The 12954-nt window shown below is 33.8% G+C and overlaps 1 protein-coding gene across 1 annotated transcript; it reads left to right on the top strand.

The window, feature by feature from the left end:
• The first annotated feature begins 9743 nt into the window (after positions 1-9743).
• On the top strand, positions 9744-10726 carry LOC134700295 (uncharacterized). Its single transcript, XM_063561650.1, has one exon. The coding sequence runs from the start codon at positions 9776-9778 to the stop codon at positions 10724-10726; it is 951 nt and encodes a 316-aa protein (XP_063417720.1). The 5' UTR covers positions 9744-9775.
• Positions 10727-12954: the final 2228 nt, after the last annotated feature.

Raw genomic sequence — 12954 nt, 5'->3', positions numbered from 1 at the left:
GCATATCCATTTAAGAGATTTTACATGGATCTTTACGTACAGAGATCGTAGCACTAAAACTTCACGAGGAATCGACCTTTAAAACGTCTGCATTTTGTCTAGACAATGCTGAGCATATGGACATCAGGTATCTTGTACAGCCAACAAGACGGCCTTTACTGACGAGGGATTTACTATCGGTCAGAAAAAACCTTAAGTGACCATATTTCTATTTCGGCCCCTTTCTGGTGATTTTCAAATGTGATTCACAAAACCTAATAACAATGACGGACGAGGAAGATGATCTTTTTCGTCAACGTAATTCAAATGATAGCGGATTTTTTTTTCAATAAAGAAATTAATAACACTTTTGCTCAAAGAAAATTTGACATTTACAAGATTATATATAATTCAATACTATAGTTTTTAAGTTGAAAAGGGAGCTTCGTAACAACAACAAAATTTCAAAGGAGAAAACATATAGATCTAGCCAGACGAATTAATCAAACTCTTTCCACTATTCAAGCATTTGTAGAATCTGTTTGAAAAAAAATCTTTAGTAGTTTAAAAAAATCCCTTTTCTCTATGGACCCTGGTATCTGTATAGTAGAACACCCAATTGCAGGATAAACCATAATATTAATATCATTTGCAGCATAGGCTTCTATGTCATTTGCGCAATTATTCAGATAATATTAGAACAAGAGTTATTTAATAATTATCCAGAATACGAGTCTCGTAAAAGAAATGTTGCAAAGTATCCCCTTCTGTAGATAAGTGAGCTAATATTAATTACTAATAAACACAAAACTCACAGAAACTTAAGTTAATGAAATTGTATAATGCACACATAAAATATTCTTTTAATGCAAATAAAATGCCAATTGGCGCAAAAGCAAAGCACCGGTTAGAAAACAAATGTTCAGGGACACAATAAACTCATCGTTTCGCCAGACTAGTTTGAACTTGAACATAGAGCCAAAAGATGCAGTAGACACTGTATGATTTGCTTTAAAATCCTTTTGGTATGTCAAGTAAAATAACTAGAGGCTCTAAAGAGCCTGTGTCGCTCACCTTGGTCTATGTGAAAATTCAACAAAGGACACAGATGGATTCATGACAAAATTGTGTTTTGGTGATGGTGATGTGTTTGTAGATCTTACTTTACTGAACATTATTGCTGCTTACAATTTATCTCTATCTATAATGATTGGCCCAGTAGTTTCAGTAGAAAATGTTAGTAAAATTTGCAAATTTTATGAAAATTGTTAAAAATTGACTATAAAGGACAATAACTCCTTAGGGAGTCAATTGACCATTTCGGTTATGTTGACTTATTTGTAGATCTTACTTTCCTGAGCATTATTGCTGTCTACAGTTTATCTTCATCTATAATAATATTAAAGATAATAACCAAAAACAGCAAAATTTCCTTAAAACTACAAATTCAGGGGCAGCAACCCAACAATAGGTTTCCAATTCATCTGAACATTTCAGGGCAGATAGATCTTGACCTGATTAACAATGTTACCCCTTGCCAGATTTGCTCTAAATGCTTGGGTTTTTGAGTTATAAGCTTTTTACCCCTATGTTCTATTTTTAGCTATGGCAGCCATCTTAGTTGGATGGCTAGGTCACTTGGCATATTTTTTAACTAGATATCCCAAAGATAATTTTGGCCAAGTTTGGATTTATTTTACCCAGTAGTTTCAGAGGAGAAGATTTTTGTAACAGATAACTAAGATTAAAGAAAAATGGTTAAAAATTGACTACAAAGGGCAATAACTCCTAAGGGGGTCAATTGACCATTTCGGTCATGTTGACTTATTTGTAAATCTTACTTTGCTGAACATTATTGCTGTTTACAGTTTATATCTATCTATAATAATATTCAAGATAATAACCAAAAACAGTAAAATTTCCTTAAAATTACCAATTTAGGGGCAGCAACCCAACAACAGATTGTCGGATTCATCTGAAAATTTCAGGGCAAATAGATCTTGACCTGATAAACAATTGTACCGCATGTCAGATTTGCTCTAAATGCTTTGGTTTTTGAGTTATAAGCAAAAAACTGCATTTTACCCCTATGTTTTATTATTAGCCGTGGCGACCATTTTAGTTGGTTGGCCGGGTCACGCCACACATTTTTAAACTAGATACCCCAATGATGATTGTGGCCAAGTTTGGTTAAATTTGGCCTAGTAGTTTCAGAGTAGAAGATTTTTGTAAAAGTTAACGACGCCGGATGACGACGGACGACGGACGACGGACGCAAAGTGATGGAAAAAGCTCAAAAGCTAAAAATATATCGGCCTAGGTATCATCCAGAGGCTCCCATGTAAGCCTAAGGTGCTTTGCTGAGGTCTGGTATGGGTCACGTTATGACACCAGGGTCCATAGAGAAAAGGGAATCTAGCTTTTAAACTAGTTATATTTTTTTTTATATCAAACTAAAAGCTCGCATACATGTACACCTTGTTTCCTAGCCTCGTACAAATACAATTGATATTTGAAAACACTAAACAGTTATTAATAAAATTGAGAATGGAAATGGGGAATGTGTAAAAGAGATTTGTCTATATATTTGCATATTTTACATCGTAAAATTAAGGGCTCTCGATAATCGATACGAAGATGAAATACCGTTGAATATAGCCATTTGCATATAAAAAAAAAATACACAATTTAGAAAGCACTACCGGTTTGGGTTTTTTTTTTATAAATGTCTGCAGGTCTCTGGGGTACTACATTTATCGGCCCAAAACGCCGGGGTTCTGTATCGGCATCTAAGTGATTACAATATAAATATGTTTGTTTTTTTTTCTAATTTAATCATTATGATACTAAATGAAAACAAATTCTGCTTCATGGCAATTATACATTCTCTCAAAAAGTAAAAATACATGTATTTATCTGGAGTATAATTTTGTATACCACTTATTTATTTTCCCCGAGAAAATAACGGATTATCTCCAAATATCCTATCTAATCCAAGTTTATCTCAGCTTAAACCAAGACAGCAAGATAATCCCTGTTTGATCTGAGATGAGGTAGAACTTAATTCATTAAAGTGGTTATAATGTGTCATACACAACCCTACAAATAGCTATTTTTGTTTTTGACCGTTGTACCTAACATTAAATTGTATTTGAATAAGTTAGTGCTCTTGTACAACAAAGTAATAAATCTACAAATGTAAAATTATACCTGTATAAACGTCTTGCAAGAAACAAACGGAGAAACCTCGATTTTAAAGCCTTATTAAATATCGGTATGCTCCTCATAATGAAAATCAGGAATAAAATGTTCTTAGTTGTCCTACTCAAACGAATTTGAGTGCATTTCCAATTCTTAAATATGCATGTAAAAATAAAGAATTCAAAATTGATATTTTAAGCTAGAAGAATACTAGTTAAGGATCAAAATAATTTATAAAAATATGAATAATATAAAAAAGAAGATTTGGTATGATTGCCAATGAGACAACTATTCACAAAAGACCAAAATGACACAGAAATTAACAACTATAGGTCACCGTACAGCCTTTAACAATGAGCAAAGCCCATATCGCATAGTCAACTATTTAAGGCTCCGATAAGACAATGTAAAACAATTCAAACGAGAAAAATAACGGCCTCATTTAGGTAAAAAAATGAACGAAAAAAAAATATGTTACACTTAAACAAACGACAACCACTGAATTTACAGGCTAATAAGCTCCTTTTCAGATGTTTGATTTATAAAATATTGCGAGAAAAAAGCTGACTCGGACTTTTATCTTATGTTTGTATTGGTATTATTTGGGTCTCAAATCAAAAGAAAGATATCAAGAATCTGCTTAAATTTTGTCAAATGACCTTTTATGAGCTAGTCAGTCTTATGTTAAGAGACTAATAGGTGTAATGGGCAAACTGTTTTACCTTGTATCGTATGGAAAAACACCTAGAAGTCCGAAAAAATGACACTTACCTAAGTACAATATACATCCTTATCTGGATGTTTATTACATCATATTAATGAATTTCATTATTTAGCTCCAATTCTTACAGAGAGTACCTGTATTTTGTTAGTAACTTACGATGTACAGAATTATAAAATTAGATGTTCCGCTTTGCAAATGAAGAACCCCAGTTTAGTTCAGTTCAGTTCAGATATTCCGCCCTATAGCAATCATTATCTTATTGCAGTAAGTAGATGCTCGTCTAGATTTTTTTCTTTCGTCTCAGCTCAGCAAATCTATTTATCTTCTGGCATGAATCTGACACTAAAGACTAGGGAACAGGGATGAACTGCACTTTTGAATGGGTCCTTTTGGGAAAAAATACACTTGTTTTAGCTTTTTAATACAATAACGCGGTCGATATCGTCTCAAACTGTATAACAATTTATTTATTTACGAAATGATGTCAGTTTGTTCTTGTTTTTCGGCCTGATCAAATAATTGAAAACTCTACACCCCCCCTTTTCCCCCCTCAACACACACACACACACCCGACTCCCACTTTGTCCGACACCCCATTGGTACGACACTCCATTAGTCCGACACCCCCTTTGGTCCTATACCCCTATAGTCCGATACTGAATAATTGAGCATTTTTTTCGATACGTAGTCTTTATTTTAAGAGGATAATCCCATAAGTTGAAACTTATCCTCCTGAGAGTTATCTGAATAATGATATATCATAAAGTACTTGTAATATTATAATTTAGCTTAATGTCCAGTGGCAAATATTACATTCTATTCTCGACGAGAACAAATCAACAATAAATCCTATAGTAAGATGCCATCTCGGATGAAAAACGGTCAATGAAACTTGGACTGCCAGTGGACAATTAAAGTATATTGAATAGGGACAGACAATTGTATGCAACAGGCTCAGACAAAAGACCACCAAAGGTCCCTCAGAGAGTTTACAATGGTTTTTACCTGCAGAATTGTGCATGGGACTCTACCGAAGGCATCGGATATAAAGTCACCACTCTGACATTTGTTGAAAATTATTCACCCCGCAGAATCAAACATACGGCCAGATTTGATAACGGCAAGAGTTTACTTTTAGTCAGAAGAAGACTTAAGTGCCACCATTTCTATTCCACTTGCATTTTAAATATATATAAAAAATCACTTGGCCATGTCCATCGAATGACTAAGTATAGGTAATGCATTTTGCAAAGGTTGGTTGGTAGCTACATGTATGTATAAGTGAAAATAGTGGGATGTATTTACTCAATCAAAATACAGAATGATTGAGACGCAGATTATTTAACATTTTGTCAAACTAACTATTCTTTGTGAAGTTTTGTCGAATAACTGATATGAAGATATGCAGCTTAGTATCTACTTTCCCGTTCACTTTTCACGAATGTGTTTTTTTTTTCTTTGTTGTGTCTTGCGTACTATCGTTTGTTTGTCTTTTTATTTTTAAGTCATGTCGTTGACAGTTTATTTTTTATTTATAAGTTTGAATTATGTCCCTCTGGTATCTTTCGTCACTCCTTTATTCCTATGAAAAGAGACTGCACTGCTGATGAAATAATTTAATAATTTTAAGTGCATGCGTTACCATAAAAAAAACACATCTTATATAAGGTTAACCAAAAATTGCAAGGATCTCTTTCTCTTTATATGCATATGCTCAAAGTATAATTCTTTAATAGTAATAACAGATAGTCATGGTATTATCTGTTTCTGTTATATACTTGTTCCAGACCATATGAGTATTTGGACCGTACGTGTGAACATTTATCGAAATCTATATTTTTAGTTTTACAAATTGTTATTATTACAATTAGATGGATACACTGAACAAGCGAACATTCGAAATTAAATATGTGTTGAACTGTACATCTGAATCCTATTGTTGTACTCTCGCACTAGGTCAATCTAATTGAAATATAGATCTCCGATTTCGTTATACTACGTTACTACATATGTAGTAACGTAGTATAACGAAATCGGAGATCTATATTTCAATTAGATTGGCAGTAACGTAGTATAACGAAATCGGAGATCTATATTTCAATTAGATTGGCAGTAACGTAGTATAACGAAATCGGAGATCTATATTTCAATTAGATTGGCACTAGGTGACACTTGCTACCACACTGGATAACGTAATATTTTTTTACATTTACATGTTTGCAGTTCATGCATGTTCCTAAGCTTAGCATTTTTTTAAATATTCTAAATCAATTGTCCTCCCACATTATGCTTACTTCCGATTTCTCCAATTTCAGTGAGCATAATTCAATACAGAAAAAAAAATGTAATGCATAACATCAACATGCAAATTATAAGAGATTAACAGATTTAATTAGCGTGCTTTTTTAAAGTAATTAACATCTAAAGTGTGTATTTCAATTACAATTGAACTTTTTATATAAATTGTAGAGTTAAGTTGTGTTGATCTGTTATATGCATTTGTATCTAATAAACTTGACTAACTTCTTAACCCTTTCACGTTCCGCCAAATTGGACGTAAACTTATGGAAAGACACTATCAAAGTTCAATCGCATATAGCATTCGCACTGAGGCTTACATAAAGATCGTTTTAGGTCCATTTGAGAGATAATTGATAAAATATTTCAAAAAATATAATATATCAGAAATTTTGTCTTTTGAAGTCACGTGTTATCTGTCCAAAAGTCACGTGACTTGCGAAAAAAAAGTAAAAAAATACAAAAGTCTTCCGAAAAAGGTCGTGTGGAGACTTTTATAAGGGCTAATAGGATAAAGTTTTAGTGTCAAAGCAATGTCCTTAGTCTGATAGACACAGGAAAGTTACCATTATGGTATAGTTGGAGGAAATACGTGCTATATGCCCCCCAAACGTTGATGCCTGCAACATGCGAAATAACGGTTTTCAGCCGTTTTTTCGTCAAAAATCTTATACTTGACACAAATTTTAGTTAAAAATGTGTTTTTCCTAGCAGCACATAGAATTTTGACTTTGAAAGTAAAGATTCAATGAATTACCAATAATTACTTTGGTGTTTTGGGCCTATGGTGTTTTAGTGTAAAAAGGGGGGGGGGGGGGTGCGTGGTTTGCAATTAGGACACACATTCTTTAAAAACATACAAACAAGTTGACTTTTGTATGAAATCACGACCCTCTTTTTGAAATTGATATCGAAATTTTAATACTTAACTCTTTCATAAAGCAACGAAGTGAAAGTAATCAAATAATCAGCCTGTTTACTGTTTTCGTTTAGAAATTAAGTCTCGATATAACATCTATTTCAACTTCGAAAAAAAAAATCATGACTTTTTGTCTTTTTTGTCTTTTTTTCATTTAATTTGGAAAGGAATGACCACAAATTGAGAGTGCATTTCAAGGAAATGATTGCGTTGGTACACTTTCAATCACTTTTTTCACTTAAGTACAAGTTTTAATCATCCTTTGAATAGTTTCCCTCAAAAATACACGGCGAAGTTAATAAAAAAAAAGTCATATTGCCCCTAAACTCAACAGTTTATTTTCCCATACTCATTAAAAAAAAACACGTTTTTTACAGGAGAAAACGTTGTCCGTTAGGGGCGATTTGATACCAAACCGTACTCGGAAGAAAATTTAGGCACCACTAATCACACAGCTGTGATATAGGGGATTGATTTGAGCCATCAACCACTTCTGTACGTCAACAAATGTCAAAGATTCAATGACGTCGCGCAAGATACTGGTGACAATTTGAAGGTGATTCGAGAAAAATCGGCGAAAAGGCTAACTGTCCGTTTAGGACGCAACAATTTGCAGAATCGCTAAATAATTTTCGTTACCCAATCTAATGGCAACATAATATCTGTTTTTCATGATATTTTTTTCACGAATAGGTTTCGATTTGAAGCGCGAAATTTTATGAAATAGGCAATTTTGACGTGTAATGCGTAACATTGAACATTGAGATCTCCAAACATTTTTGAAAATGAAATATGGATTGAGTAGCCAAAGGTAGTTCTCATTTGGAAGGAATTAAGAACCATATGTAAAGTTTTGAATTACATAATTTTACTTACATATATGACGTCATACATGTAGAAAAATGACGTCATAGCAACTTTTTGATCTAGTAATGGTGACAAATAATCTAGACTCCAACTGCAAACTTTGAAGATCAAATTCATATACTGAAGGTAATTTTAAAAGGATATCGTTTATATTTATAATTTATTTATAAATTACAAACATTTCTGTTTAAATTGGTACCAAACTTTTTGAGTTTACTTGTTTTAAAAAAAAACTATTGAAACAATTTAAAATCAGAAAAAATGTCCCGTATCATCTGAAATCCAAACAAATATTCCATTTTGACGATTTCGGGATCTACGATGTATCGCGATTAAATCAGAAGAAAAATACTAATACAGATTTCAAAAATTACAACAAATACTGAACATGATAATATAAATACTGGCTGTTTTTATATTTTATCCTTTTCGCAAATAAAGAAAAGAAAAATCAGAAAAAATGTCCAATGAGACAAAAAACGTCGAAAAATAATGAAACGTCATATTTCACACAGAGTCAATACGCAAAAGAAATTATAAGAAGAACTTGTAAAGAATCGATCTTCAAACATGAAACGATATGGGCATGTTTTTGCCTTAGGGAGCTTCCATTTGATTTTTAAGGGGGGGGGGGGGGGCTAGAATGAAATTTGAAAAAGAGGGATGACAGGGGTTTTGAGTGTAAAAAAAAGGCAGACAGGAGTTTCGAGTAAAAAAATAATGAATAAGAATGGAAACGGGGAATATGTCAAAGAGATAACAACCCGACCAAAACGTAGAAAACAGCTCAAGGCCGCCAATGGGTCTTCAACATGCGAGAAATCCCGCACCCAGAGGAGGTCTTGAGTAGGCCCCGAAATCCTAATGTATACTAGATCAAGAAAATGGACGCCACTCTTCACTTCGAAACACAGAGATGAACTAAAAGTAAAAAAATATAAAAGACTAACAAAAGCTTTAGGTACCTGACTTAGGACAGGCGCGAACTGTGGTGGGGTTAAAAGGGCAGGATGAGCAATTGGCAAACAAACCCAGGATAAACTTGTAAAAAAAGGCAGGACCAAATATAGTGAATATAGAAAGGCAGGACCGAGATAACAACTAAAAAAAAATGCCGGACAAAATTTTTCATCCTAGCACCCCCCCCCCCCCCCCCCCCCCCCCCATTAAAATCAAATGGTTGCTCCCTTAATGAAATAAAAATATTATTTTATATTAAAATTCGTAAAAAATTATTTGACTTTAGGAAGTTCTGAAACAATCTAAAAGAAGAGTTACCATATTAGATAATTTTCGTAGACAAAACAAGAGGCACCAATCCCTTCAAACAACCGAAATGATCTCTGGTGTTTCAGGAGAATGATTAGTTCCAAAAAAATAAAACACGAGACAAAAAAGACTCATATTTAATTATTGAATGTATTTATAAACCAACAATCAATTAAAATAATCGGACTTAAAAAAATCAGACCAAAATTTTGTGTACATTCAAATATAAATATGCTTTCAGAAATATGAATAACAGAAAAAAAAGTAAACTTTCGGCTAAGGAAATACTTATTAGGAACAGAGAACGAAAAAGGCTTCAGAAAAATGAAACGAGTAGAAAATCTTATGGAAAGTTGTACAAGAATAAAGAGAGCGAGACAAAAACATAAAGTCAAACGATTAATGCAAGAAAAAAGAGAGAACAAAGGGAGAAATCTAAGAAAATAAATGAAAGAAAACTGAAAAATAAAATGAATGTCTGTAAACACAGAGGTAAAAAAAATGTAGAACTTTCATCAATGTCACTTGTTGTACCAGAAGGTTCAAATGTTTTCAAAAACAGAATGGAAAAGGCCAGAGCCCTAAGAAAATTTAAAGAAGGTTTACCAAAATCTCCATCTAAACGATGCGCAGTTATATCGACTTATTTGGCCCGCAGATCCCCTCGATCGCCAACAATAGCTAATCTGAAACATTCAGTTTCGCCAGTTGAAATGGCCGTCGTTGCAGATATTCAAGAAATAATAAAATCTACAAAATTAAAGCGATCTAAGAATGCACGTTCGGTAATGAATTCTGTTACTGCATCAATCAGCGGGGAAAATTTAGCAAACTCGAGAGGTAAAATTAAACTGTGTAAAAATTTAGGTTTGCCAGCAAGAAGGGTTGCTGGAGGCCAGCGTATTAGGTCTAGAATTCTTAAAAGTGAATCGTTTGCATGGGCTCTTACGCAACAGAAAACAAGAAAATATTCCATTTCAGAAGAAACAAAGAAAACAGTTTATAACTTTTGGCTCTCTGATGGCATATCACACCCGACCGGCAACAAATCCGATATCAAAAGAGAACGATTGGGACCAAACTTATATACTTCGCATATGACACACGTGCTGGAAAAAACACAAACTGATGCGTATTTAGATTTTGTCGCCAAATATCCGGAAATTAAAATTGGACAAAGAGCATTTGAGAAACTTCGACCGTTTTTCGTAAGACCTGCATCTGAAAAAGATAGAAATACATGCTGTTGTAGATATCACGTGGAAGCAAACCTTGTTTTCAAAGCATGTATGAAGTTCAGAAAATCGTGTGACAGGGAAACCGATTCGCAAGAAGGTGACTATCCCGTATTTGAGAAAATGTCAGACCTTATACATATTACGCTATGTCCAAAAGTAAATGGATTTTATAGAAAAAATTGTCTTGACCGAAAATGTAGCCTTTGCGGAGTTGGTAATTTCAAACTTTAACCCAACGAATCACAGTCGTCTTCAACTGTTGAATGGCAAAAATATGAATATATAACTGAAAAATCGAAGGGTAAAAATGTAAGGCGCCGACTGACCCTGATAAAAAAGAAAACTAGCGTAAACGAAATGTTTCTCAATTTAAAAAAGCTTCTCGAAACTTTCCCCGCTCACCAGCACCGATCAAACTGGCAAAGCAATCAACTTAAAAGTCTTGTTCAGAACTTGCCAGTCAATCATTGCATATGCATCCACGATTATTCGGAAAATTATCGCTGTGTCGAGAAAGAAGAAATCCAATCCAATTACTTCCAAAGAACTGAATGCAGCATTCATGTAACCGTCATGCACCGACACGCCATTTTAGAATACGATGGTGTAGACAGTACAGAAGAATTTCCGGAAATAATTACGGAACATTTTTTCGTAATTTCCCCGGACCTGCAACATGATAATGATTTTACAAAATATGTCCAAAAGAAAGTTAAGGAATATTTAGATTCAATATCATACACAGTTGATCATATGCATGAATTCACAGACGGTTGTTCTAGCCAATATAAATCGCGGCACTGTTTAGGAAGTTTATCTCCTGCCATCCCTGATTTCGGATATAAAACATTCCATAGAAATTTCTTTGAAACAAGCCATGCAAAAGGGCCTCAAGATGCCGCGGGGGGATTTATAAAAAGACAGGCGGACATATCTGTTCTACGTGGCAATACAGTGATTCAGAATGCGAAGGATTTATTTACGTTCTGCGAAAGTAGCCTTAAAAAGCCAAGAAGTGCATTATTTAAAAGAAGGGTATTTCGATATGTGGACTCAATTGATAGACACAATTCCAAAATATTTAAGCCGATCCAGCAAAATAGACAAATACATCATGTTTTTACTAGTACATGTAATGAAATCATTGTTTCCGATCTCTCTTGTTACACGTGCGATCAATGCATGTTGGGGAATTATCTTAACTGTTTAAATGTAGAAAATACCGGGGTAAAGAAAACTATTAAGCCACGCGAAATAACACAAACTTCTAACGAAGAAGAAGTAGCACAAGACACTGACATTCTTTCAGAAGACATATCAGATTTGGTATCCATAAACTCTGTTGTGGCTGTCAAAACCGACGATGATAACTTTGACTATTATTTAATGAAAATTTCCAATGGTTCACACGTATTGAATTCAGCAGAGAGTGACAGCTGGGGTGCTACATATCCCCCTGGATTCGAGGTTTTCCGGGGTCATTATTATGACAAAATCAGTGACAATGATCCGTTAAAATATAAACTTTTAAAGACAAAGACTGCTTTGGTACCGACGAAATCTCTGCTATACATACTTGCTGATGTAGATGCCTCTTATCGTATAACTATTTCAGAGGACACCCATCTAGACATTCTTTCTGTATTGGACAATTTGGATTGAAATCACGGTGGGTATGGTTGTCCTGCGAGAGAACGTACTGTGCTGGTGATTTTGTCCTGACGGGTGCTGGTGATCAATGAAAAAATGTAAACAAAGACGAAAATGATGATTTTTGACGTTTTCACTCATAAAAAATGGACGAAAACAGTTGAGATTTTTCCATTTCGTTTTTTAGGGGTTCATGTATAAACCATTAAAAAAATGACCCTCTAAACTGTTTCAGTAAGCGTAACACAAAAATGCTCATTTTCAGAAAATCTCGAACTGAAAAAATAAAACAAAAATGCTCATAAAGTCCGCTTTCTATACCGCAATCCACACGATAAAACAATTTTGTGAAAAAACATTGCAATTTATTAAAATTTAGCATTTTCTCAATTTATTCATGTCCTGGTGGGTCCTGTCATTGTGCTGGTGGGTCCTGATACGGTGCTGGTGATTTTGGATAAGAAGTTGGTCATATTTGAAACAAATGTTACAAAATCAATAAAATTAGCCAGATAATTGTTGCCAACAGGATCTATGACTCCTAGTTTAGCTCTTGTGCATCCATTTGGCTGTTTAATTGATCTGAACTTGCATTACATAATAACATAAAAGGGCAACATCTTTCGTCCAATATCAGATAACAATTAATATATAGTATCTAAAATAAGTTAAAAATTCCACAATACTATATAATTCATTTTATGTGTCAATTTGTTCGAAAAAAGTCAAAAAGAAGAGACTTTTTTTAATGTCATGATTATATGTCGCTTTCTAGATCTATGCTTAGCATTTATTTCAGATGACATGGA

This window comes from Mytilus trossulus, unplaced genomic scaffold (assembly GCF_036588685.1).
Source record: "Mytilus trossulus isolate FHL-02 unplaced genomic scaffold, PNRI_Mtr1.1.1.hap1 h1tg000128l__unscaffolded, whole genome shotgun sequence".
Lineage (NCBI taxonomy): Eukaryota > Metazoa > Mollusca > Bivalvia > Mytilida > Mytilidae > Mytilus > Mytilus trossulus.
This window is presented reverse-complemented; position numbering and strand designations above follow the sequence as displayed.

Coding starts and splice junctions, on each gene's coding strand:
- LOC134700295 (XM_063561650.1), top strand. CDS start 9,776: ATGTCACTTGTTGTACCAGAAGGTTCAAATGTTTTCAAAAACAGAATG.